Source organism: Scardinius erythrophthalmus, assembly GCF_964197995.2.
Source record: "Scardinius erythrophthalmus genome assembly, chromosome: 9".
Lineage (NCBI taxonomy): Eukaryota > Metazoa > Chordata > Actinopteri > Cypriniformes > Leuciscidae > Scardinius > Scardinius erythrophthalmus.
In genome coordinates, this window is record NC_138229.1 from 933,609 (window position 1) to 956,500 (window position 22,892).

The 22,892-nt window shown below is 39.7% G+C and overlaps 1 protein-coding gene across 1 annotated transcript in view; it reads right to left on the minus strand.

The window, feature by feature from the left end:
- Window positions 1-614: 614 nt before the first annotated feature.
- LOC308696683 (receptor-type tyrosine-protein phosphatase mu) overlaps window positions 615-22,892 on the minus strand; it is a gene marked incomplete at its 5' end in the record, with an annotated part of 223,988 nt that continues 201,710 nt past the window's right edge. The window contains 9 exons of the mRNA XM_081375579.1: window positions 615-716; window positions 2,114-2,249; window positions 5,964-6,127; window positions 6,553-6,678; window positions 15,474-15,605; window positions 16,895-17,068; window positions 18,180-18,329; window positions 21,079-21,214; window positions 22,260-22,414. Coding sequence (XP_081231705.1) covers window positions 663-716; window positions 2,114-2,249; window positions 5,964-6,127; window positions 6,553-6,678; window positions 15,474-15,605; window positions 16,895-17,068; window positions 18,180-18,329; window positions 21,079-21,214; window positions 22,260-22,414 — 1,227 coding nt within the window. The 3' untranslated portion in view covers window positions 615-662. The remainder of the gene's footprint in view (window positions 717-2,113; window positions 2,250-5,963; window positions 6,128-6,552; window positions 6,679-15,473; window positions 15,606-16,894; window positions 17,069-18,179; window positions 18,330-21,078; window positions 21,215-22,259; window positions 22,415-22,892) is intronic.

Consider the following 22,892-nt stretch of genomic DNA (forward strand, 5'->3'; position numbering starts at 1 on the left):
GTTTTAATCACAGAATCAAATTGACAATCAGAAATGGACAGTTCCTGGAATATTGCAGTGTTACTATAAAACTTCCTCTCTTATTTTTTATGGAATATGGCCGTGTTTATTATGAATGCATTATCAGTGCACATCATTATTATTGTGTTAAATTCATGTTCCTGGTAATCTTGAATCAGAATAAGTTCCTCTCGCAGCATCTCTTCTCTTCTCTGATGATGTGGGCGGGGCTATAACCTGTCACTCACATGAGATCAGCCAATAGCAAACCACAACCATCCAATCATCCAATCAATTCCTCACAGACACAATCAAGCCCCGCCCACATGTGTTCTTGTTCCTGAAGCGATTCTCTCGATATACGACACAATAGAGGAGAAAAGACGAGTGAGATCATGATGACTTTAAATATCTTCAGTAATTTTGCTGCTTCTCCAGTGAATGTCTCTTGATTTAAGAATGTTTAGATATTTTTGTGCTGGAAAACAAGACAGAAGCACTTGTGTATCGAAGCGCATGAGAGTAAGACTGAATTCAGCGGGAATCTTCTCTTCGCAGTCTTCATGAAGTCTTCATCTTAAAGATAAACAAGCCGACTGTACACACACACACACACACACACACACACACACACACACACACACTGCAGGAGTTCGGCGCTGTTAGCCTGAGTTCAGATACTCCAACGCCACTTCATAGCAGAACTTGTACTGATCCTGGAGAGAGAGACGAAACGACGTGAATTAAAGTCTCATACTGTCAAACACACACACACACACACACACACACACACACACACACACACACACACACACACACACACACACACACACACACACACACACACACACACACACACACACACACTACATCAGCAAAATCAAACAGGAATTATGAATCTGACTTTATCCAATGTTCAGATTAAGTTCTGTACATGTATGCAAATTAGAGCATATTTAATTAGCTAATGTCTCATTTGCATATCCAAACATAACATTTCAGTAAAAAAAAAAAAAAATGTTTGCAAATCTTGGTAACACTTTACAATAAGGTTCATTAGATAATGTATGAACTAACGATGAGCAATACATGCGTTACAGTATTAATCTTTGATAATGTTAGTTAATAATAATCCAGCTGTTCATTGTTTGTTCATGTTAGTTCACAGTGCAGTAACTAATGTTAACGATTTTAATAATGTATTAGTAAATGTTGAAATTAACATGAACAAAGATTAATAAATGCTGTAGAAGTGCAGTTCATTATTAGTTCATGCTAATGAATGTATTTACCTAATGTAAACTAATGAACCTTGTTGTAAAGTGTTTCCGATATGTTAATGAGATTATTTTCACCGGTCTGTCCTTCATCATCACAGTGACATTAACATTTATAAACTTGATCTCACAGGAGAAGCTTTTTAACTTCCACAAAGAGCGACTCTACTTCTGAACAATATTGGGGTGTAACAATATATCGCAATACAAAAATGCAACAATATGTATGTGTATAGTTCACCCAAAATAATAATTACTGTGTGAGAAAAAATGAAAGTTTACAGAGTTTTAGTGTCAGTACTACATTAAACTACTATATATCATGATGAATATAATGTATGCAATGGGGAATATGTGTGTGTCCTGATAATGCCAAATGTCTGATGTTACCAGTAAAAAGTGGCCGACATTATTTTAAATATATCTAATCAGTGAAAGAGTGCAAGCGTATTCGTCTAAAGTAATTCAGTATTTTCATCTTCAGAATCACGAATATTGTTATTCTGGCGTCTCTATTGTCCTGCAAGTCCAAGACTATTCATTTACACACACATTTTAGCATTTTAATCAACAGTGCATATTTTGTTCATCTTTAACCAAATGTCTTGGAGTATCGCAATAATATCGTATCGTGACAATCGTGACATGAGGGAATCAGTAAACGACTCACACAGACGCGGAGCAGTGTATTGGATCCGTGCATTCGGTCTTAAAGTGACAGTGCGTAATAAACCTGCCGTCTGTCATTAGTGTTAAACGTTATCGCTATTACAGCTGGGTTGAAAATATTTAAATCAGTTCTCATTTTATTGTTAGATCAGTGTATTGAACTGTACCAGGAGATCCACCATGTTGGGCTTGTTGTTGCGCAGGGTTTTGACGGCGTGAAACGCGTCAACGGATCTCTGGTGTCGAAGCATCTCACTCACGATACTGATGGCACAGAACGTCCCACTGCGACCGCCGCCGTTCCTGACACACACACACACACACACACACGGTCAGAACCACAGCAGATCGCAGGACGTGTTACTGATCAGAGTCACTGAGATTCAGCGTTTGATCAGGAACATCTCATACATTCATAAAGACAAATTCATTCAAATAAGTGTTTGTGTTTTTGTGGAAAGCAGTTCAACTGTTTTCAACACTGATAATAATCATAAATGTTTCTTGAGCTTCAAATCATCATATTAGAGTGATTTCTGAAGGATCATGTGACACTGAAGACTGGAGTAATGATGCTGAACATTCAGCTTTTTTTCATGAAAAAATATTTATGATTATTATCAGTGTTGAAAGCAGTTTCTATTTAAAATAAATGCGGTTCTTTTGAGCTTTCTATTGGTATGGTGAAGCCATTCAATCTAATAATGGAAATATTTGATATAATGTTGTGTGAATGTATGATTTAAAGTGCAGTGAATGTGTTCGGCCTCTAGATGGCGCAGTTTCTCTTCACATCAGATGAAGTCCATCAAACACTTCAGATGTGATGAATGAAATCACTGTGTGTGTGTGTGTGATCAAAGAGGATCATGGGGGATTGTGTTCGACACACACGTGTGTTTTCATGACAGGCTGGAGCCTTTATTTCTCTATTTCACAGAAGCTTCACAGTAATAAACAGAATCAGTGATGGAAATAGTTTTTGAATCAAATCTGAATTTGCAGAAATATAAACAGAATCAATGATGCAAACTTCATGAGATATGAGACGAACTCAGATTCAGCTTTAAAACAGCTGTACAGAAGATCATAGAGTTATTATTAACTTCTCATCTGTTAAATTCAGTGCAGTCTTTTATTAATCAAGAGTAAAAGTTCATGTTCATGTTTCATGTTTACTTGAGTTTGCAAAAATCACAGAGATTCAGTCAATCAAGTCGATTAAATCATAAAAATATACAGTGATAGTAAATAATTGCAAAATAAAAGTAAATAGAACAAAACTAATTAAATCATAAGTATGTAAAAAAAATCTAAAAATGCTTATTAAAATTAATGAAATAAAAAAATAAATAATAAATACATCTTTTTAAATAAAAACTCGAGTAGATGTGTGCGGGACTTTTGTTTTTCTAGTTTATATTATTATATCATATTTATATATGATCGTTTCACAGCAGCTTCACAGTAATAAACGGGAGAATATCAGAATTAATGATGAAACATCATCAAATATGAGACAAATTCAGATTCAGCGTCATTATTTTGTTCTCATCTGATGGTGTTAATGCAGTGAAATAGATTATTACTGGATATTGTCTTTTACTAATCAGGAGTAAAAGTTTAGATTATGTTTAAATACTTGAGTTTGCAAGATTGGGTCAATCAGTCGATTAAATCAGAAATATAAAGTGAAAGCAAATGATTATAAAATAAAAGTAAACAGAATAAAACGAATTAAATCATGAACGTACAACAAATCTACATGTTTTACAAACTTGAGTAGATGTGTGTGTGTTTTACAAACTTGAGTAGATGTGTGTGTGTTTTACAAACTTGAGTAGATGTGTGTGTGTTTTACAAACTTGAGTAGATGTGTGTGTGTTTTACAAACTTGAGTAGATGAGTGTGTGTGTTTGCTATCCTACTATATATTATTTCATCCAGTTCAGCTACAATTGATTCACTATATTTTTTTGGGGGGGTTTTAACAATAATTTCTGTCACATAAAAGTTGAGTTCAATCTCCTCAGATTCACTTCATAAACTTCTGATTCTTTGTGCTCTCAGAGCCTCACAAGTTCACGATATACTTCAAGCGAAATCGAAGAACGTAATTTCTAACTAAATCAAGCCAAAACAAAGTTTGTTTGGAGTTTGTTTTCTGACTCCGGCTGGTAAACACCTCTGATCTCCTATTGGCCCGTGTGGTGATGATGTAATAAGTGGGTGTGGTCTGTGTTGATGATGTAATAAGTGGGTGTGGACTCCCATTGGTCCGTGTTGATGATGTAATAAGTGGGCGTGTATCTGAGGCTCCGCCCTCTTTAAGGTGTAAATCTTCATTTCTTCTGTTCAGTCGGTCGAGGTCACATGATCATGAACACACTGAGAGACCAGGGCTCGAGACTAACGGCGTCCTATCGTCCTGGGGACGATAGAAAATGTGTTTAGGACGAACAGAAATATTCTCCAGGACGCCTACAGGACGAAAGAAATTTTTGTATGTGTGTTCATTTATTACTAGCCTATTAGGGTAACTTGCTTAGAAAATGCCAAAATTAACCGACCAAGCGCTGACTACAATGGAGCGCGTCTTCTCATGCTGTTACTATAGTTACTATCACTGGCCGGCTACTCACCCGGAGACTTGTTTCGCGGTACATCTATCACATGGCTTATTTTCACAGACGAAAACGAGACGATAACTAAATAAAAACTAGTTTTGAATGACAAAAACTATGACGAAAATCTATTGACATTTTCGTCAACGGATAAAAACTAGACAAAAATGTTAGAAAGTGACGATTTGGGAAGCGATCCAGTCAGAACGGATGTCCTGCGTTTGTGGTAGATGCGCACATTTGTACTGTAACGTGCTGATCTACCCAGCGGCACACAGGTTGACATGCGCTGCATGTCTCATAAAACGTTAAAAAATGTAAACGTCTGGGAGAATGAGTAGAGCAGACATAGATCTGAATAAGAGAGACGACGCAAGAAAAGAGCTCTATTCGGTAGGTTTTCTGTGCGCACACACCCGACCCGAAGCGTGCAGCCATGCACATAGACACCCATACAGCGCCTGAGTACTGAATTGAGCTCTCTTTCGTGTCTGAATTGACAAATACACACAACATTAAGTCGAAATATCCGTTTTGGAGAGTATTCACGTAAACTATGTTGGTTATGTCTTAAACAGTTTTGAGTGTATCAGATGTGCATCAGTGCAGTTGGATCCGCATGTCATTGGATATGATCCGATGTCTTAAAGTGACAGTGCGTAATAAACCTAATGCGGTCTGTGTCCCTAATATTGATCAAGCAACAAAAGAAAAAGAGAAAAACATTCACTGCCCGTTAATAGCTTTAATAAGGATTCATTATATTTAATTCATACAAATAAATATGTCTGCTGCTTAAAAGAATAAAGAATGATTATATTTTTGAGATATGTAGTCACCAGTATTTATTTGTTATTGTTTAATCCAACCAACTCAAAAACATTTTGAGCTGTATGTATTTTTCTCTTAATTTTCGAATGTAAAAAAAGAAAAAGGAAAAAAAAAAATTGTTCTGCATGAACACAAAAAAGCATTTAACTCCTGTTATTTTTTATTAAATCTGTTTTTTACCTGTTTACAGATAACTACTTTGAATGGAGCTAAATAAATATAATAATATATATCATAAACATTTTAATGGTGTTTTTATTATGTGACTAACAACTAACAATTATAGATGATAATAACAAAGTGCAGAAACAACATGTTTATTTTGGGACGGTTGACATTCACTTTAGGACGGTTCAAATTGTTTTTCAGGACGGTTCCAGGACGGAGGTGAAAAAAGTTAGTCTGGAGCCCTGTGAGAGACACTTTATAGCAGAAACTGAAGCTGACACTGTTTTTCATGTTTAATACTGTAAAGCTGAAGATTTAAAGCGATCTGAGCTGCTGTTTCTCAGTTCTGTTGTATGTTTACGTCACTGAAAGCACACACGAGTCTGTCACTCACAGGCAGTGGACGACGGTCCGGCCCTCTCCTCCGTCGTACTCCTCCTGCCACTTGTCCACCTGATGGATGAGCTTGAGGAACGAGCGCTTGGAGACGGGAGTGTCCCGGTACATTGGCCAGCCCAGAAACTGGAACTGCTGGACCATCCGGTACCCGTCCTGAGGCTGAAACACACACACACACACACACACACACACACACACACACACACACACACACACACACACACACACACACACACACACACACACACACACACACACAGTGTTAAACAGTCTTGATGTAGTTTTCAGGCTCTACTAGAACAGGTTTTCCTGCTTGATTGGTCATAGGTGACTGTGGCAGGTCGTGTTGAGGTCAGGGTCAGGGGTCAAAGAGGTCAGGGGTCACTGAGGTCATGCAGATTGGGTCACTGGTTAATTCTGCATCAGTTCATCTGATGTTACAGGTGTGGATTCTGACATTTTAAGCAGATTAACTGACACAGAAAGTCGACACTCAGCTCAGTGTGAGTGTGTGTGTGTTTGAGTGTGTGTGAGTGTGAGTGTGTGTGTGTGAGTGTGTGTGTGTGTGTGTGATGGTCACACACCCGTGCAGCGTTGTATATGCGGAAGATCCTGCTGATAATGTCCTCCTCCAGATCAGCGGAGACGAACTCAACCTGCAGCGGCCCGTGCCGATGCACACCGTTCTCAGGCCAGTACTGTGGACACAACTACACACACACACACACACACACACACACACACACACACACACACACACACACACACACACACACGGATCAGTGTAAGCACTTCTCTGCTCTTTTATTTTGGTTACATGCACAAAAACAAATCTTCCCAGCGCTATAAACAACATTGAATATGAATTGACAGACACTTTGAGTGTGAGTGTGTGTGTGTGTCCCTGTATGAGTGTGTGTGTTTATGTGTGTACACCGTTCACGTTAATTATCCATTCAAATCTCCCATCATCCTCACTCTCTTGCTGCCATTGTGTAGCGCTTTGTGAAAGAATACGTGATGAAAAGGAGTTTGTGTTCATCTGTGGTGTGTGACACATCGTCTCGCTCGGCGTTTGAAGTGTGTGTGTGTGTGTGTGTGTCTGCTCAGCAAAAACATCCACTTCTCACGAATATTGTTATACAGGCGCATATAAACAAAATTATTAGATATGATATCAATGAATCAGTTCAAAGTGTCCGTTTCAATGAATCGATTCAAAACTCTGATTCAAAAACTGTCATTAATGTTCATGTGTCAGTGTCCTAATGTACTAAAATGTTAAGTATAAATATCATTAGGTAATGCCGTTTACGAATATATTTTGTTATACGGTGCATATAAATGAAAATAAGAGAATAGAGTCTTTCATTTAAACTTCAGCAGAAAAAGAGTCGGTCTCAGTTCAAACTGTCCCTTTTTAATGAATCGATTCAGAATCTTCAGCAGAACAGTCGTTAAATTTGAGTCATTTCAGTGAATCAAAACTCTTTCAAATGAGATTTTTTCCATGTATTAAAATGTTTAGTAAATATATCAGTAGGGAAACATTGCTGTTTATCACTATATATTGTTATACAGGTGCACATAAATGAAAATGAGAGAACAGAGTCTTTCTTTTAAACTTCAGCAGAAAAAGAGTCGGTAAGTTTGCTTCATTTCAGAGAATCAGTTCAAACTGCCTGTTTCAATGAATCGATTCAAATCTCTGAATAATAATTGTTCATATGTTTTTTCATGCATTCAAATGTTTAGTGTAAATATCTGCAGGTAAACACCGTTATGACAATGAATTGGTGCATATAAATGAGAACTATTAAATATGATTGTTCCTTTTGTGTAAAAACCATGCCTTGATTATTTAATGCTGCACTTCTTACACATGTTGAATGTGGAGTGTGTGTGTGAAATGTTGGTTCTTCTGATCACTCTGAGGTCAGTTAAGAGCAAACACAGGATGAGTGTGAGGCGGATCTGTGTGTGTGTGTGTTTGCTGAGGGCTTTATGGGCTTTAGACTCTCATGCGCTTTGATCCGGGGCTGTTCTGACAGAGCCCGAGGCTTCCGTCCCTACAGACACACACATGAATCTCAATCACTGTCTCACACACACACACTTCCCCCTGTGAGCGACCCGTCACCGTTCATTATTTATCATTCTGTCAGAATACTTCCTCACGGCCCACCATCCCTCGCTCCTCAACAGAGCCCGTCTTAAAAACTCATTCTAAAAAATCTTGGGTTATTTTTTTCTACCCAAATCCTGGGTTGAGCCTTTTGGGTCAATTTCTTGGGTTAGTTTTTCAGTGTTTGGGTAGTTTTTTGTGTTACCCAGATCCTGGGTCAGACGTAACAACCCAGTGTTTGGGTAGTTTTTGTGTTACCCAGATCCTGGGCCAGACGTAACAACCCAGTGTTTGGGTAGTTTTTGTGTTACCCAGATCCTGGGTCAGACGTAACAACCCAGTGTTTGGGTAGTTTTTGTGATACCCAGATCCTGGGTCAGACGTAAGAACCCAGTGTTTGGGTAGTTTTTGTGTTACCCAGATCCTGGGTCAGACGTAAGAACCCAGTGTTTGGGTAGTTTTTGTGTTACCCAGATCCTGGGTCAGACGTAAGAACCCAGTGTTTGGGTAGTTTTTGTGATACCCAGATCCTGGGTCAGATGTAACAATCCAGTTTTTGGGTAGTTTTGGTGTTACCCAGATCCTGGGTCAGACGTAACAACCCAATGTTTTTATAGTTTTTGTGTTACCCAGATCCTGGGTCAGATGTAACAACCCAATGTTTTTGTAGTTTTTGTGTTACCCAGATCCTGAGTCAGACGTAACAACCCAATGTTTTTGTAGTTTTGGTGTTACCCAGATCCTGGGTCAGACGTAACAACCCAATGTTTTTATAGTTTTTGTGTTACCCAGATCCTGGGTCAGACGTAACAACCCAATGTTTTTGTAGTTTTTGTGTTACCCAGATCCTGAGTCAGACGTAACAACCCAATGTTTTTGTAGTTTTTGTGTTACCCAGATCCTGGGTCAGACGTAACAATCCAGTTTTTGGGTAGTTTTGGTGGGTCCAGATCCTGGGTCAGACGTAACAACCCAATGTTTTTGTAGTTTTTGTGATACCCAGATCCTGGGTCAGACGTAACAACCCAGTGTGTGGGTAGTTTTTGTGTTACCCAGATCCTGGGTCAGACGTAACAACCCAATGTTTTTGTAGTTTTTGTGATACCCAGATCCTGGGTCAGACGTAACAACCCAGTGTTTGGGTAGTTTTTGTGTTACCCAGATCCTGGGTCAGACGTAACAACCCAGTGTTTGGGTAGTTTTTGTGTTACCCAGATCCTGGGTCAGACGTAACAACCCAGTGTTTGGGTAGTTTTTGTGTTACCCAGATCCTGGGTCAGACGTAACAATCCAGTTTTTGGGTAGTTTTGGTGTTACCCAGATCCTGGGTCAGACGTAACAACCCAATGTTTTTATAGTTTTTGTGTTACCCAGATCCTGGGTCAGACGTAACAACCCAATGTTTTTGTAGTTTTTGTGTTACCCAGATCCTGAGTCAGACGTAACAACCCAATGTTTTTGTAGTTTTGGTGTTACCCAGATCCTGGGTCAGACGTAACAACCCAATGTTTTTATAGTTTTTGTGTTACCCAGATCCTGGGTCAGACGTAACAACCCAATGTTTTTGTAGTTTTTGTGTTACCCAGATCCTGAGTCAGACGTAACAACCCAATGTTTTTGTAGTTTTTGTGTTACCCAGATCCTGAGTCAGACGTAACAACCCAATGTTTTTATAGTTTTTGTGTTACCCAGATCCTGGATCAGACGTAATAAACCAGTGTTTGGGTAGTTTTTGTGTTACCCAGATCCTGGGTCAGACGTAACAACCCAATGTTTTTGTAGTTTTTGTGTTACCCAGATCCTGAGTCAGACGTAACAACCCAGTGTTTGGGTAGTTTTTGTGTTACCCAGATCCTGGGTCAGACGTAACAACCCAGTGTTTGGGTAGTTTTTGTGTTACCCAGATCCTGGGTCAGACGTAACAATCCAGTTTTTGGGTAGTTTTGGTGTTACCCAGATCCTGGGTCAGACGTAACAACCCAATGTTTTTGTAGTTTTTGGGATACCCAGATCCTGGGTCAGACGTAACAACCCAGTGTTTGGGTAGTTTTTGTGTTACCCAGATCCTGGGTCAGACGTAACAACCCAGTGTTTGGGTAGTTTTTGTGTTACCCAGATCCTGGGTCAGACGTAACAACCCAGTGTTTGGGTAGTTTTTGTGATACCCAGATCCTGGGTCAGACGTCACAATCCAGTTTTTGGGTAGTTTTGGTGTTACCCAGATCCTGGGTCAGACATAACAACCCAATGTTTTTGTAGTCTTTGTGTTACCCAGATCCTGAGTCAGACGTAACAATCCAATGTTTTTGTAGTTTTTGTGTTACCCAGATCCTGGGTCAGACGTTACAACCCAGTTTTTGGGTAGTTTTTGTGTCACCCAGATCCTGGATCAGATGTAACAACCCAGTGTTTGGGTAGTTTTTGTGTTACCCAGATCCTGGGTCAGACGTAACAATCCAGTTTTTGGGTAGTTTTGGTGTTACCCAGATCCTGGGTCAGACGTAACAACCCAATGTTTTTGTAGTTTTTGTGATACCCAGATCCTGGGTCAGACGTTTACAACCTAGTTTTTAGGTAGTTTTTGTGTCACCCAGATCCTGGATCAGATGTAACAACCCAGTGTTTGGGTAGTTTTTGTGTAACCCAGATCCTGGGTCAGACGTAACAACCCAATGTTTTTGTAGATTTTGTGTTACCCAGATCCTGAGTCAGACGTAACAACCCAGTGTTTGGGTAGTTTTTGTGTTACCCAGATCCTGGGTCAGACGTAACAACCCAATGTTTTTGTAGATTTTGTGTTACCCAGATCCTGAGTCAGACGTAACAACCCAGTGTTTGGGTAGTTTTTGTGTCACCCAGATCCTGGGTCAGACGTAACAACCCAATGTTTTTGTAGTTTTTGTGTTACCCAGATCCTGAGTCAGACGTAACAACCCAGTGTTTGGGTAGTTTTTGTGTTACCCAGATCCTGGGTCAGACGTAACAACCCAGTGTTTGAGTAGTTTTTGTGTTACCCAGATCCTGAGTCAGACGTAACAACCCAGTGTTTGGGTAGTTTTTGTGTTACCCAGATCCTGGGTCAGACGTAACAACCCAGTGTTTGGGTAGTTTTTGTGTTACCCAGATCCTGGGTCAGACGTAACAACCCAGTGTTTGAATAGTTTTTGTGATACCCAGATCCTGGGTCAGACGTAACAACCCAGTATTTGGGTAGTTTTTGTGTTACTCAGATCCTGGGTCAGACGTAACAACCCAGTGTTTGGGTAGTTTTTGTGATACCCAGATCCTGGGTCAGACGTAAGAACCCAGTGTTTGGGTAGTTTTGGTGATACCCAGATCCTGGGTCAGATGTAACAACCCAATGTTTTTATAGTTTTTGTGATACCCAGATCCTGGGTCAGACGTTACAACCTAGTTTTTGGGTAGTTTTTGTGTCACCCAGATCCTGGATCAGATGTAACAACCCAGTGTTTGGGTAGTTTTTGTGTAACCCAGATCCTGGGTCAGACGTAACAACCCAATGTTTTTGTAGATTTTGTGTTACCCAGATCCTGAGTCAGACGTAACAACCCAGTGTTTGGGTAGTTTTTGTGTTACCCAGATCCTGGGTCAGACGTAACAACCCAATGTTTTTGTAGTTTTTGTGTTACCCAGATCCTGAGTCAGACGTAACAACCCAGTGTTTGGGTAGTTTTTGTGTTACCCAGATCCTGGGTCAGACGTAACAACCCAGTGTTTGGGTAGTTTTTGTGTTACCCAGATCCTGGGTCAGACGTAACAACCCAGTGTTTGGGTAGTTTTTGTGTTACCCAGATCCTGGGTCAGACGTAACAACCCAGTGTTTGAATAGTTTTTGTGATACCCAGATCCTGGGTCAGACGTAACAACCCAGTGTTTGGGTAGTTTTTGTGTTACTCAGATCCTGGGTCAGACGTAACAACCCAGTGTTTGGGTAGTTTTTGTGATACCCAGATCCTGGGTCAGACGTAAGAACCCAGTGTTTGGGTAGTTTTGGTGTTACCCAGATCCTGGGTCAGACGTAACAACCCAATGTTTTTATAGTTTTTGTGTTACCCAGATCCTGAGTCAGACGTAACAACCCAATGTTTTTGTAGTTTTTGTGTTACCCAGATCCTGGGTCAGACGTAACAACCCAGTTTTTGGGTAGTTTTTGTGTCACCCAGATCCTGGATCAGACGTAATAAACCAGTGTTTGGGTAGTTTTTGTGTTACCCAGATCCTGGGTCAGACGTAACAACCCAATGTTTTTGTAGTTTTTGTGTTACCCAGATCCTGGGTCAGACGTAACAACCCAGTGTTTTTGTAGTTTTTGTGTTACCCAGATCCTGGGTCAGACGTTACAACCCAGTTTTTGGGTAGTTTTTGTGTCACCCAGATCCTGGATCAGACGTAATAAACCAGTGTTTGGGTAGTTTTCGTGTTACCCAGATCCTGGGTCAGACGTAACAACCCAATGTTTTTGTAGTTTTTGTGTTACCCAGATCCTGGGTCAGACGTAACAACCCAGTGTTTTTGTAGTTTTTGTGTTACCCAGATCCTGGGTCAGACGTTACAACCAAGTGTTTTGGTAGTTTTGGTGTTACCCAGATCCTGAGTCAGACGTAACAACCCAATGTTTTTGTAGTTTTTGTGTTACCCAGATCCTGGGTCAGACGTTACAACCCAGTTTTTGGGTAGTTTTTGTGTCACCCAGATCCTGGGTCAGACGTAACAACCCAATGTTTTTGTAGTTTTTGTGTTACCCAGATCCTGGGTCAGACGTAACAACCCAGTGTTTTTGTAGTTTTTGTGTTACCCAGATCCTGGGTCAGACGTAACAACCCAATGTTTTTGTAGTTTTTGTGTTACCCAGATCCTGAGTCAGACGTAACAACCCAGTGTTTGGGTAGTTTTTGTGTTACCCAGATCCTGAGTCAGACGTAACAACCCAATGTTTTTGTAGTTTTTGTGTTACCCAGATCCTGAGTCAGACGTAACAACCCAATGTTTTTGTAGTTTTTGTGTTACCCAGATCCTGAGTCAGACGTAACAACCCAGTGTTTGGGTAGTTTTTGTGTTACCCAGATCCTGGGTCAGACGTAACAATCCAGTTTTTGGGTAGTTTTGGTGTTACCCAGATCCTGGGTCAGACGTAACAACCCAATGTTTTTGTAGTTTTTGTGTTACCCAGATCCTGAGTCAGACGTAACAACCCAGTGTTTGGGTAGTTTTTGTGTTACCCAGATCCTGGGTCAGACGTAACAATCCAGTTTTTGGGTAGTTTTGGTGTTACCCAGATCCTGGGTCAGACGTAACAACCCAATGTTTTTGTAGTTTTTGTGATACCCAGATCCTGGGTCAGACGTAACAACCCAGTGTTTGGGTAGTTTTTGTGTTACCCAGATCCTGGGTCAGACGTAACAACCCAGTGTTTGGGTAGTTTTTGTGTTACCCAGATCCTGGGTCAGACGTAACAACCCAGTGTTTGGGTAGTTTTTGTGATACCCAGATCCTGGGTCAGACGTCACAATCCAGTTTTTGGGTAGTTTTGGTGTTACCCAGATCCTGGGTCAGACGTAACAACCCAATGTTTTTGTAGTTTTTGTGTTACCCAGATCCTGAGTCAGACGTAACAACCCAATGTTTTTGTAGTTTTTGTGTTACCCAGATCCTGGGTCAGACGTTACAACCCAGTTTTTGGGTAGTTTTTGTGTCACCCAGATCCTGGATCAGATGTAACAACCCAGTGTTTGGGTAGTTTTTGTGTAACCCAGATCCTGGGTCAGACGTAACAACCCAATGTTTTTGTGGATTTTGTGTTACCCAGATCCTGAGTCAGACGTAACAACCCAGTGTTTGGGTAGTTTTTGTGTTACCCAGATCCTGGGTCAGACGTAACAACCCAATGTTTTTGTAGATTTTGTGTTACCCAGATCCTGAGTCAGACGTAACAACCCAGTGTTTGGGTAGTTTTTGTGTCACCCAGATCCTGGGTCAGACGTAACAACCCAGTGTTTTTGTAGTTTTTGTGTTACCCAGATCCTGAGTCAGACGTAACAACCCAGTGTTTGGGTAGTTTTTGTGTTACCCAGATCCTGGGTCAGACGTAACAACCCAGTGTTTGAGTAGTTTTTGTGTTACCCAGATCCTGAGTCAGACGTAACAACCCAGTGTTTGGGTAGTTTTTGTGTTACCCAGATCCTGGGTCAGACGTAACAACCCAGTGTTTGGGTAGTTTTTGTGTCACCCAGATCCTGGGTCAGACGTAACAACCCAATGTTTTTGTAGTTTTTGTGTTACCCAGATCCTGAGTCAGACGTAACAACCCAGTGTTTGGGTAGTTTTTGTGTTACCCAGATCCTGAGTCAGACGTAACAACCCAATGTTTTTGTAGATTTTGTGTTACCCAGATCCTGAGTCAGACGTAACAACCCAGTGTTTGGGTAGTTTTTGTGTCACCCAGATCCTGGGTCAGACGTAACAACCCAATGTTTTTGTAGATTTTGTGTTACCCAGATCCTGAGTCAGACGTAACAACCCAGTGTTTGGGTAGTTTTTGTGTCACCCAGATCCTGGGTCAGACGTAACAACCCAGTGTTTGGGTAGTTTTTGTGTTACCCAGATCCTGAGTCAGACGTAACAACCCAGTGTTTGGGTAGTTTTTGTGTCACCCAGATCCTGGGTCAGACGTAACAACCCAGTGTTTGGGTAGTTTTTGTGTTACCCAGATCCTGGGTCAGACGTAACAACCCAGTGTTTGGATAGTTTTTGTGTTAAAAACTCAAATCAGTGTTTGGGTAGTTGATGTGTTTGAGTTATTTATCGTGGGCTTTTTCCACCTCTTCGAGCTCCGGCACGAGATCCAGTGCGTTACCGTGGAAATGGCACAACAGAGACTGGTCAATTACACTCAAATTACTTCTAAACGTTTAATTTTTACTTCTAATATTTGTTAAAACGAGCTTAAATGTATGCAATATGAATTCAAAACTACATAAAATATGCTATACTCTAAAAAATGATAAAAAAATTAAAGAATTATCATGCAAACCAGTGGTTGTGTGGAGTATTTATTTTAAAAAGTTTAGAGTATTTAAGTTAATATGTAAACATTAATTCATGTATGACGTAAAAAAAAGAAAAAAAGAAGCTAGTACTATGGTAAAAATGTATTAACCCAGTATGCTGGGTTAAATAAACAACCCAATTTGCTGGGTAAAATTAACCCAACATGTGTTCTGTCCTATATTTACCCAGCCCTTGGGTTGAAAACAACCCAAATTGTGTTTTTTAGAGTGAACCAATCAGATGCTTTTGACACGCATCCCGTATTCTCTGGAAATCATGCTGCGTGTTTATCATCCAGATGTTCAGACTGACCTGAGCGGGATCCACGTCGTTCAGCATGACGATAGACGTGCAGTGATAGTCCAGAACCAGCCGCCAGAAATCCTTCACTGTGTTCGGCAAAGGATGCTGGGTAACGATGAACGCAGACGGCTGCTTGTAGCTCTGAGAGAGAAACACAACACAGAGGTGAGATTGACATTCCCTGGGAATCCAACCCATGACCTTGGAGTTGCGAACGCCATGATCTACTGTCTGAATTTGCATTAAAGGTGAAAATCTGAGTTTCTCCGTGTGTAAGTGCTATAATCTGGTCCCCGGTGCTTCTACCAACTCAGAAAACGTGAAAAGTGAAACCCAGTAACTGTGTTCTGGTGAGCCTTTCTCTGCAAGCACGTTATAAAATAAGCTGATCAGATTTCGATCTCCTTCTGATGTATGAAGAGGATCTTATTATAATATTACCGGCCCTTAATCTGCACGTTTACACACACCAGCCGACATTTGGTTCCACACGCACCAACAGAGACCAGTTCTAACGCAATGATGAAGATCCAGCAGAGCCTGAAGCTGTTCTGTGGTTGAGCACAGACGAGCACTGAACACTATTGACCAGAACATGTCACCGCTGTCTTATAAACACCTCAGGAACTGTGGACACTTGTGGAGAAGTTCAACATGATGATGAGATGATCAGTGTAACTCCCCAACAACTACAGAAATGTCTCCACTAACATTCAGAAGCTCTTCCTGAGTCTCTCCGTAAGGCTGCACTCGCTACTGGTTATTGAGGGAGACTGGCCTGTTCTGTTATTGCCGGAGTTTCTGAAGCTCGTGTAAAGACTCCGCCCTCTTATGAACGGAGGCGGAGCTAAAGCTCATTTGCATTTAAAGGGACACACACTAAAACGGCGTGGTTTTGCTCACACCCAAAAAGAGGCAAATTTGCCAAGCTCTAATAAATGATCTTGAGCTGAAATATCACACACACATTCTAGGGACGCCAGAGATTTATAATACATCTTGTGAAAAGGGGAATAATGTGTCACCTTTAAAATAATGAGGATTAAATGTTAATTGTGACAGAATTCATGATTTTCCTTGTGCTTTCGAGTCGCACGGGTTTATCTGTGTCAATATCCAACAATACATTGTATGGGTAAAAAGGATCGATTTTTCTTTTATGCCAAAAATCATTAGGATATTAAGTAAAGATCATGTTCCATGAAGATATTTTGTACATTTCCTACCGTAAATATATAAAACATGTATTTGTGTGAGTGAATGAAGCACAATCGCCAACATAAATGAACAACTTTAAAGGAGATTTTCTCAATGTTTCGATTTTGTCGATCTCAGACAAATATTGTCCTATCCTAACAAACCAAACATCAATGGAAAGCTTATTTATTCAGCTAGCAAAATATGTATGAATCTCAATTTCATTGCCGTACGTCCATGAGCGCGGCGTTGATGTAGTTGCTGCTCTCGCCGTCGATGGTGATGAGGAACGGCAGGCATCGGTCGGGAGGAAGAACATCCATGCATCGGTTCTTCTCGTGGTTACGCGGCAGCAGAGCGATGCTACAGTCCTCCACGCGCAGTGTCGGCGTCACCATGTTCAGAGTCTGTCAGCACACACACACACACACACACACACACACACACACACACACACACACACACACACACACACGTTAACGGTGTACTGTATATACTGACCAATACTTCAAAAAAAAAAAAAAAAAACTCCTCTCAAAAATGATCAACAATAATACATTATTCTACAATATATTGTGGTCAACAAAATAAAAGTGATTTGAATTATAACTAGATGAGTAAAGTTTGTGAAGAAACTTTGATGTTGACTTTAAAAAGCCAGGCCTGAAAGTTTAAAGCAGCTTTAAGTTTGAAATAGTTTTAGATAGATGGATGGATGGATGGATGGATGGATGGATGGATGGATGGATGGATGGATGGATGGATAGATGGATACATAGATGGATGGATGGATGGATGGATGGATGGATGGATGGATGGATAGATGGATAGATAGATGGATGGATGGATGGATGGATGGATGGATGGATGGATGGATGGATACATAGATGGATGGATGGATGGATGGATGGATGGATGGATGGATAGATAGATAGATAGATGGATGGATGGATAGATGGATGGATGGATGGATGGATAGATGGATACATAGATGGATGGATGGATGGATGGATGGATAGATGGATACATAAATGGATAGATGGATGGATGGATGGATGGATAGATGGATGGATGGATGGATGGATGGATGGATGGATGGATGGATGGATGGATGGATGGATGGATGGATGGATGGATGGATGGATAGATAGATGGATGGATGGATAGATAGATGGATAGATAGATAGAGTTTGTGGTTTGAACAGATAGATAAACCTGATATTATCTGCTTCCAATAGTGGCCTAATCAAATAAATGCTGATATTTATTTATAAAAGCGTCCTGATACTGACAGTCTCTCAGCGGAATATTGCAATATGTGATATTCACATCACACACGGAACAAACGCTCATATTTGCCCTTTTTTTTTCACCAGAGTACTTTGTAAAATCAAATCAACGCAGCTGAATCACAGTAACACACAAACTCTTTCATATCTTCAGCTCTGAAACCGATCACAAATATAGAGCTGTGAAATCATGTTCTTAGTAAAGACACGAGCGAGAATCCTCTCTCACCCTGAACTCCTCTTTGATTGGACTGGAGTTGGTCTGAGGGTCCAATCGGTTCATGTCGTAGTAAACAGAGCGAAGCTGATTGGCTGGGATTGTGGTGTCGCCACAAAGACACGCCTCCAAAATGGCATCATGGATAAAGACATACTGTTCCTGACGACAAGAAATGAGAAAGAACATGTTTAAATCAGAACCTTCTATTGCCCCACTTTTATTTCTTTGCCTTTCTTTTAATTGTTTGTTTTCCTATTTATTTAATAATTGTATGTATTATCCGTTTAAATGTCAATACTTTGTTCATTTCAAATGTCAGAAGGATTTATGTTAATGGAATCAATGTTAATTGTTGTTACTTGCAAAATGTTAATAATAAAAAAATAAAAAAAAACAAGAAGAAATGAGATCCAGTCCGGCTGAAAACACAAGAGAGACCTAATCAGATCTGTAAGGATTCAAACGTTTGGCCTCAGAAATGATCTATTTATTATTAATTATAATTTATTAATAATAATAATAATTATTAATCTTCAAAGAAGTAAGAAATTACGCTCTAAATCGATCAAAAGTGACAGGAAAGACGTGCATAATGTTACAAAAGATTCTATTTTGAATAAATGCTGTTCTTTTGAACTTTCAATGTTAGATAATAATATTTGCTAATAATCATAAATGTTTCTTGATCATCAAATCCTCATATTAGAGTGATTTGTGAAGGATCATGTGACACTGAAGACTGGAGTAATGATGCTGAACATTCAGCTTTGATCACAGGAATAAATTACACTTTACTGTATATTCACATAGAAAACAGATGATTTACATTAGAATAATATTTCACTGTTTTACAGTATTTTTTACAGCATCTCACTGACCCCAAACTTAGTGCATGTCACAGAACATCTCGCAGTGTAAATGAATGTGTGGTTGATGCATGATTCGCTGGTTTCACGTCTCTCAACATCCGTCGTCTGTTTTGTATTCATGGAATTTGTCAGCGTTGAAAATGCAGATGCCACTGTGATTGCACTCATTTGTTTCACGAGGGATTTGGACGGCGTGAGGCGGAAAGAACATCAAACTTTATTAGCAGAGAATCATCAAAGCATCTGACTTTTCAGATCGCAAGCTTTCGCCTCAGCGACTCGAGCCGTTTGATGGAAATCACTGCTGAAGTGACATTTCCAAACCATCTTGGCCTGCCACCGTTGACTAGATTGTGAGGACGGGGTCATTGCGTCGCTGATTAGGCTCTGCTGCGACCTTTGACCTTTCGGTGCCTGAGAACGATGCGCTTGAATAATGAGCGAACGCTCACCATCGTCCTCGCAAATAATCAGTGACAGTTCAAACGCGCGTGTATGAAGGTAACAAGTGCCCGTAGGGCGAGAAAGCGTGCCAAAACACCTGCGAGGGAAACACACACACACACACACACACACACACACGCCTCTGAAGGTCACTGAACTTAAGGAGGATGAATCAGGCAAACGTTCCCAAATACCAATCCAGACGTCATCTATGAAACATGCGAACATCTGGAGCTCTTCGCGAGTTTTTTTTTTTTTTTTTTGTCAATGAAAGGAATATACTATATTTTAGTTTGATAATGTTTTTTATTTACATTTTTTATATTAAATTATATTTACGCTGTATTTATAATCCATTCATTCCATTTATCCATTTATTTTATCCATATATATTATTATTTTAGTGAACTAAAAAAAGTAACAGAATTTCACATGTATTGTTATGAAAAATGCACAAAAATTATATTTAAATTACTTAATTTTATTATATTTAATTTTATATGAAATATATATTTTCAAAATCACGTTTTACTCTAAAACTGCAAGAAAATCTAAACAAGTTTTGTTTCAAAAATGATCGTTCAGTGAGATGTTGTTCGGCTGCAGTGCCAAACGCTTCCACTAGAGGAAACTCGTCTCATTCATTTCCAGTGCGCTCATTTCTGACCGCGAGGAGCTCAAGTGGGACTATTTCTCTCAGGACCATTTAACCTGTTCAAATCATGTCCATGATTTTTGTGTGTGTGTGTGTGTGTGTTCACAGAGCAAGTGCCGAAACCTTTACCAAGTTTCATATAATTCCGATGAAGAAAAAAAATCCCCCCAAAAAATACGTCCAATTTGAACCGAAGAGCACCAGAGGCTTAAACGTAACGATGCCTGAATTACAGTGAGCTCTTCATCACAGGGACACAGAACCCCGTCAGGAGTTGTAAAAACATGATAATCTGCTTTTCTCACTCAAACACATTCACGCTCTTATAAGGGGAAGCGTGTGAGTGTTTATGAGATGCTAACAGGTTAAAACAGCAGCGGCGTGTTCGACATGGAGGACTGGAGTGCGTTTAATGCTTTTTTCTGTTCTAAAAGCCTCTTTGTTCATTCATGCCTATTTTTATCTCTGTTTTTTAAGGCAAGACGCCACAGGTGAATAGAATAAAACTGAACTGCACTGCAAAAGATGATGTTTTTCCTCTTGTTTTCCAGCACAAACATCTAAACATTCAAAATCAAGATACATTTACTGGAAAATGAATCAAGATTAAAGTCCCCCTGTAGTCAACAATTTAATGTTTGACATATTTAAACAATTTTTTTTTGCTTGTAAAACATGTCTTCATGCCTTAAAATATCTGGACACCCTTGCCTCATTTAGTATTCGCGGTTCTATGAATATGCAAATGAGCCCCGCCTCCACTCACTCACTCAGCTCAGAGATCCACTGGTTGACGATCACACGTTGATCTGATTTGTTACAAGGTAGTTTGTGACGTCAGAAACATCACATCTAAACACATATATATATACACTACCGGTCAAACGTAAGATTTTCAGTCAGACTGGATCAGAACGGAGTTTGTGGTGAGGAGGAATACCTCGGTCTGGACCATGTTGACCCTGCGTGACCTCAGCTCCCGCACACAGTTGTAGATGTCGACCACGCCCTCGCGCTCCGCCATGTCCAGCATGATGTCAATCACGATGAAGCAGCCGGTTCGCCCCGCCCCCGCGCTGTGAGCCGACCAATCACAACACAGATCGAGGTCAACAGAGAAAAACATCCAATAAAAGCAACTATATGGAAGCGTCTGGGATGGAAAATAAATGCAACATTCAACATACAATGCTACATTCACTCACATGATGTCAGAATTTTTGTTATAATGTAATATAATATCATATAATTTAATTTAATTTAATTTAATTTAATTTAATTTAATTTAATTTAATTTAATTTAATTTAATTTAATTTAATTTAATTTAATTTAGTGCTGGGCAACGATTAATCGCAATTAATCGCATCCAAAATAATAGTTTGTGTTTGCATTATATATGTGTGTGTGTGTACGGTGTATAATTATTTTGTATATATATAAATACACACATATGCATGTATATTTTTAAGAAATATTTGCATTTATATATTGTATTATACATAATTTATATTATATATAAATATTTAATATATAAATAACACATTTTTCTTAAATATATACATGCATGTGTGTGTATTTATATATGCAAAATAATTATACATAATGAAAACATATATTATGTAAACACAAACTTTTATTTTGGATGCGATTAATCGCGATTAATCATTGCCCAGCACTAAATATAATATATTATAATGATATAATATAATATAATATAATATAATATAATATAATATAATATAATATAATATAATATAATATAATATAATATAATATAATATAATGTATAAAGCGCTATAGAATTAAAGCTGAGTTTATAGTGCGGATCATGTGACTGCAGACGTTGATGATGTCATGTGACTGCAGACGGTGATGATGTCATGTGACCGCAGACGGTGATGATGTCATGTGACCGCAGACGTTGATGATGTCATGTGACCGCAGACGGTGATGATGTCATGTGACCGCAGACGGTGATGATGTCATGTGACCGCAGACGGTGATGATGTCATGTGACCGCAGACGGTGATGATGTCATGTGACTGCAGACGGTGATGATGTCATGTGACCGCAGACGGTGATGATGTCATGTGACCGCAGACGGTGATGATGTCACACACCTGCAGTGGACCACGATGGGCCCGGCGTTGGGGGGGGACTTGGCTTTGACCCGGCGTATGAATCCCAGGAGACCCGTGGAGTGATACGGCACGCCGTGATCCGGCCAGCCCGTGAAGTGGAACTGACTGATCTCTCGGATCTCGTGAGCTCCTCGCTGCAAACACACACACACACACACACACACACACACACACACACACACACACACACACACACACACACACACACACACACACACAACGCATCATTACTGTGCTCTATCTGATCTGTACTGATCTATCTATCTATCTATCTATCTATCTATCTATCTATCTATCTATCTATCTATCTATCTATCTATCTATCTATCTATCTATCTATCTATCTATCTATCTATCTATCTATCTATCTATCTATCTATCTAGTGTTTGTGAAGAGTGTAAAGAGTGTGAAGTGTTTGTGAAGAGTGTTTGTGAAGAGAAAGTGTGTTTGTAAAGAGTGTTTGTGAAGTGTGTTGAGTGTTTGTGAAGAGTGTTTGTGAAGAGTAAGTGTGTTTGTAAAGTGTTTGTGAAGAGTAAGAGTGTTTGTGAAGTGTGTTGAGTGTTTGTGAAGAGTGTTTGTGAAGAGTAAGTGTGTTTGTAAAGAGTGTTTGT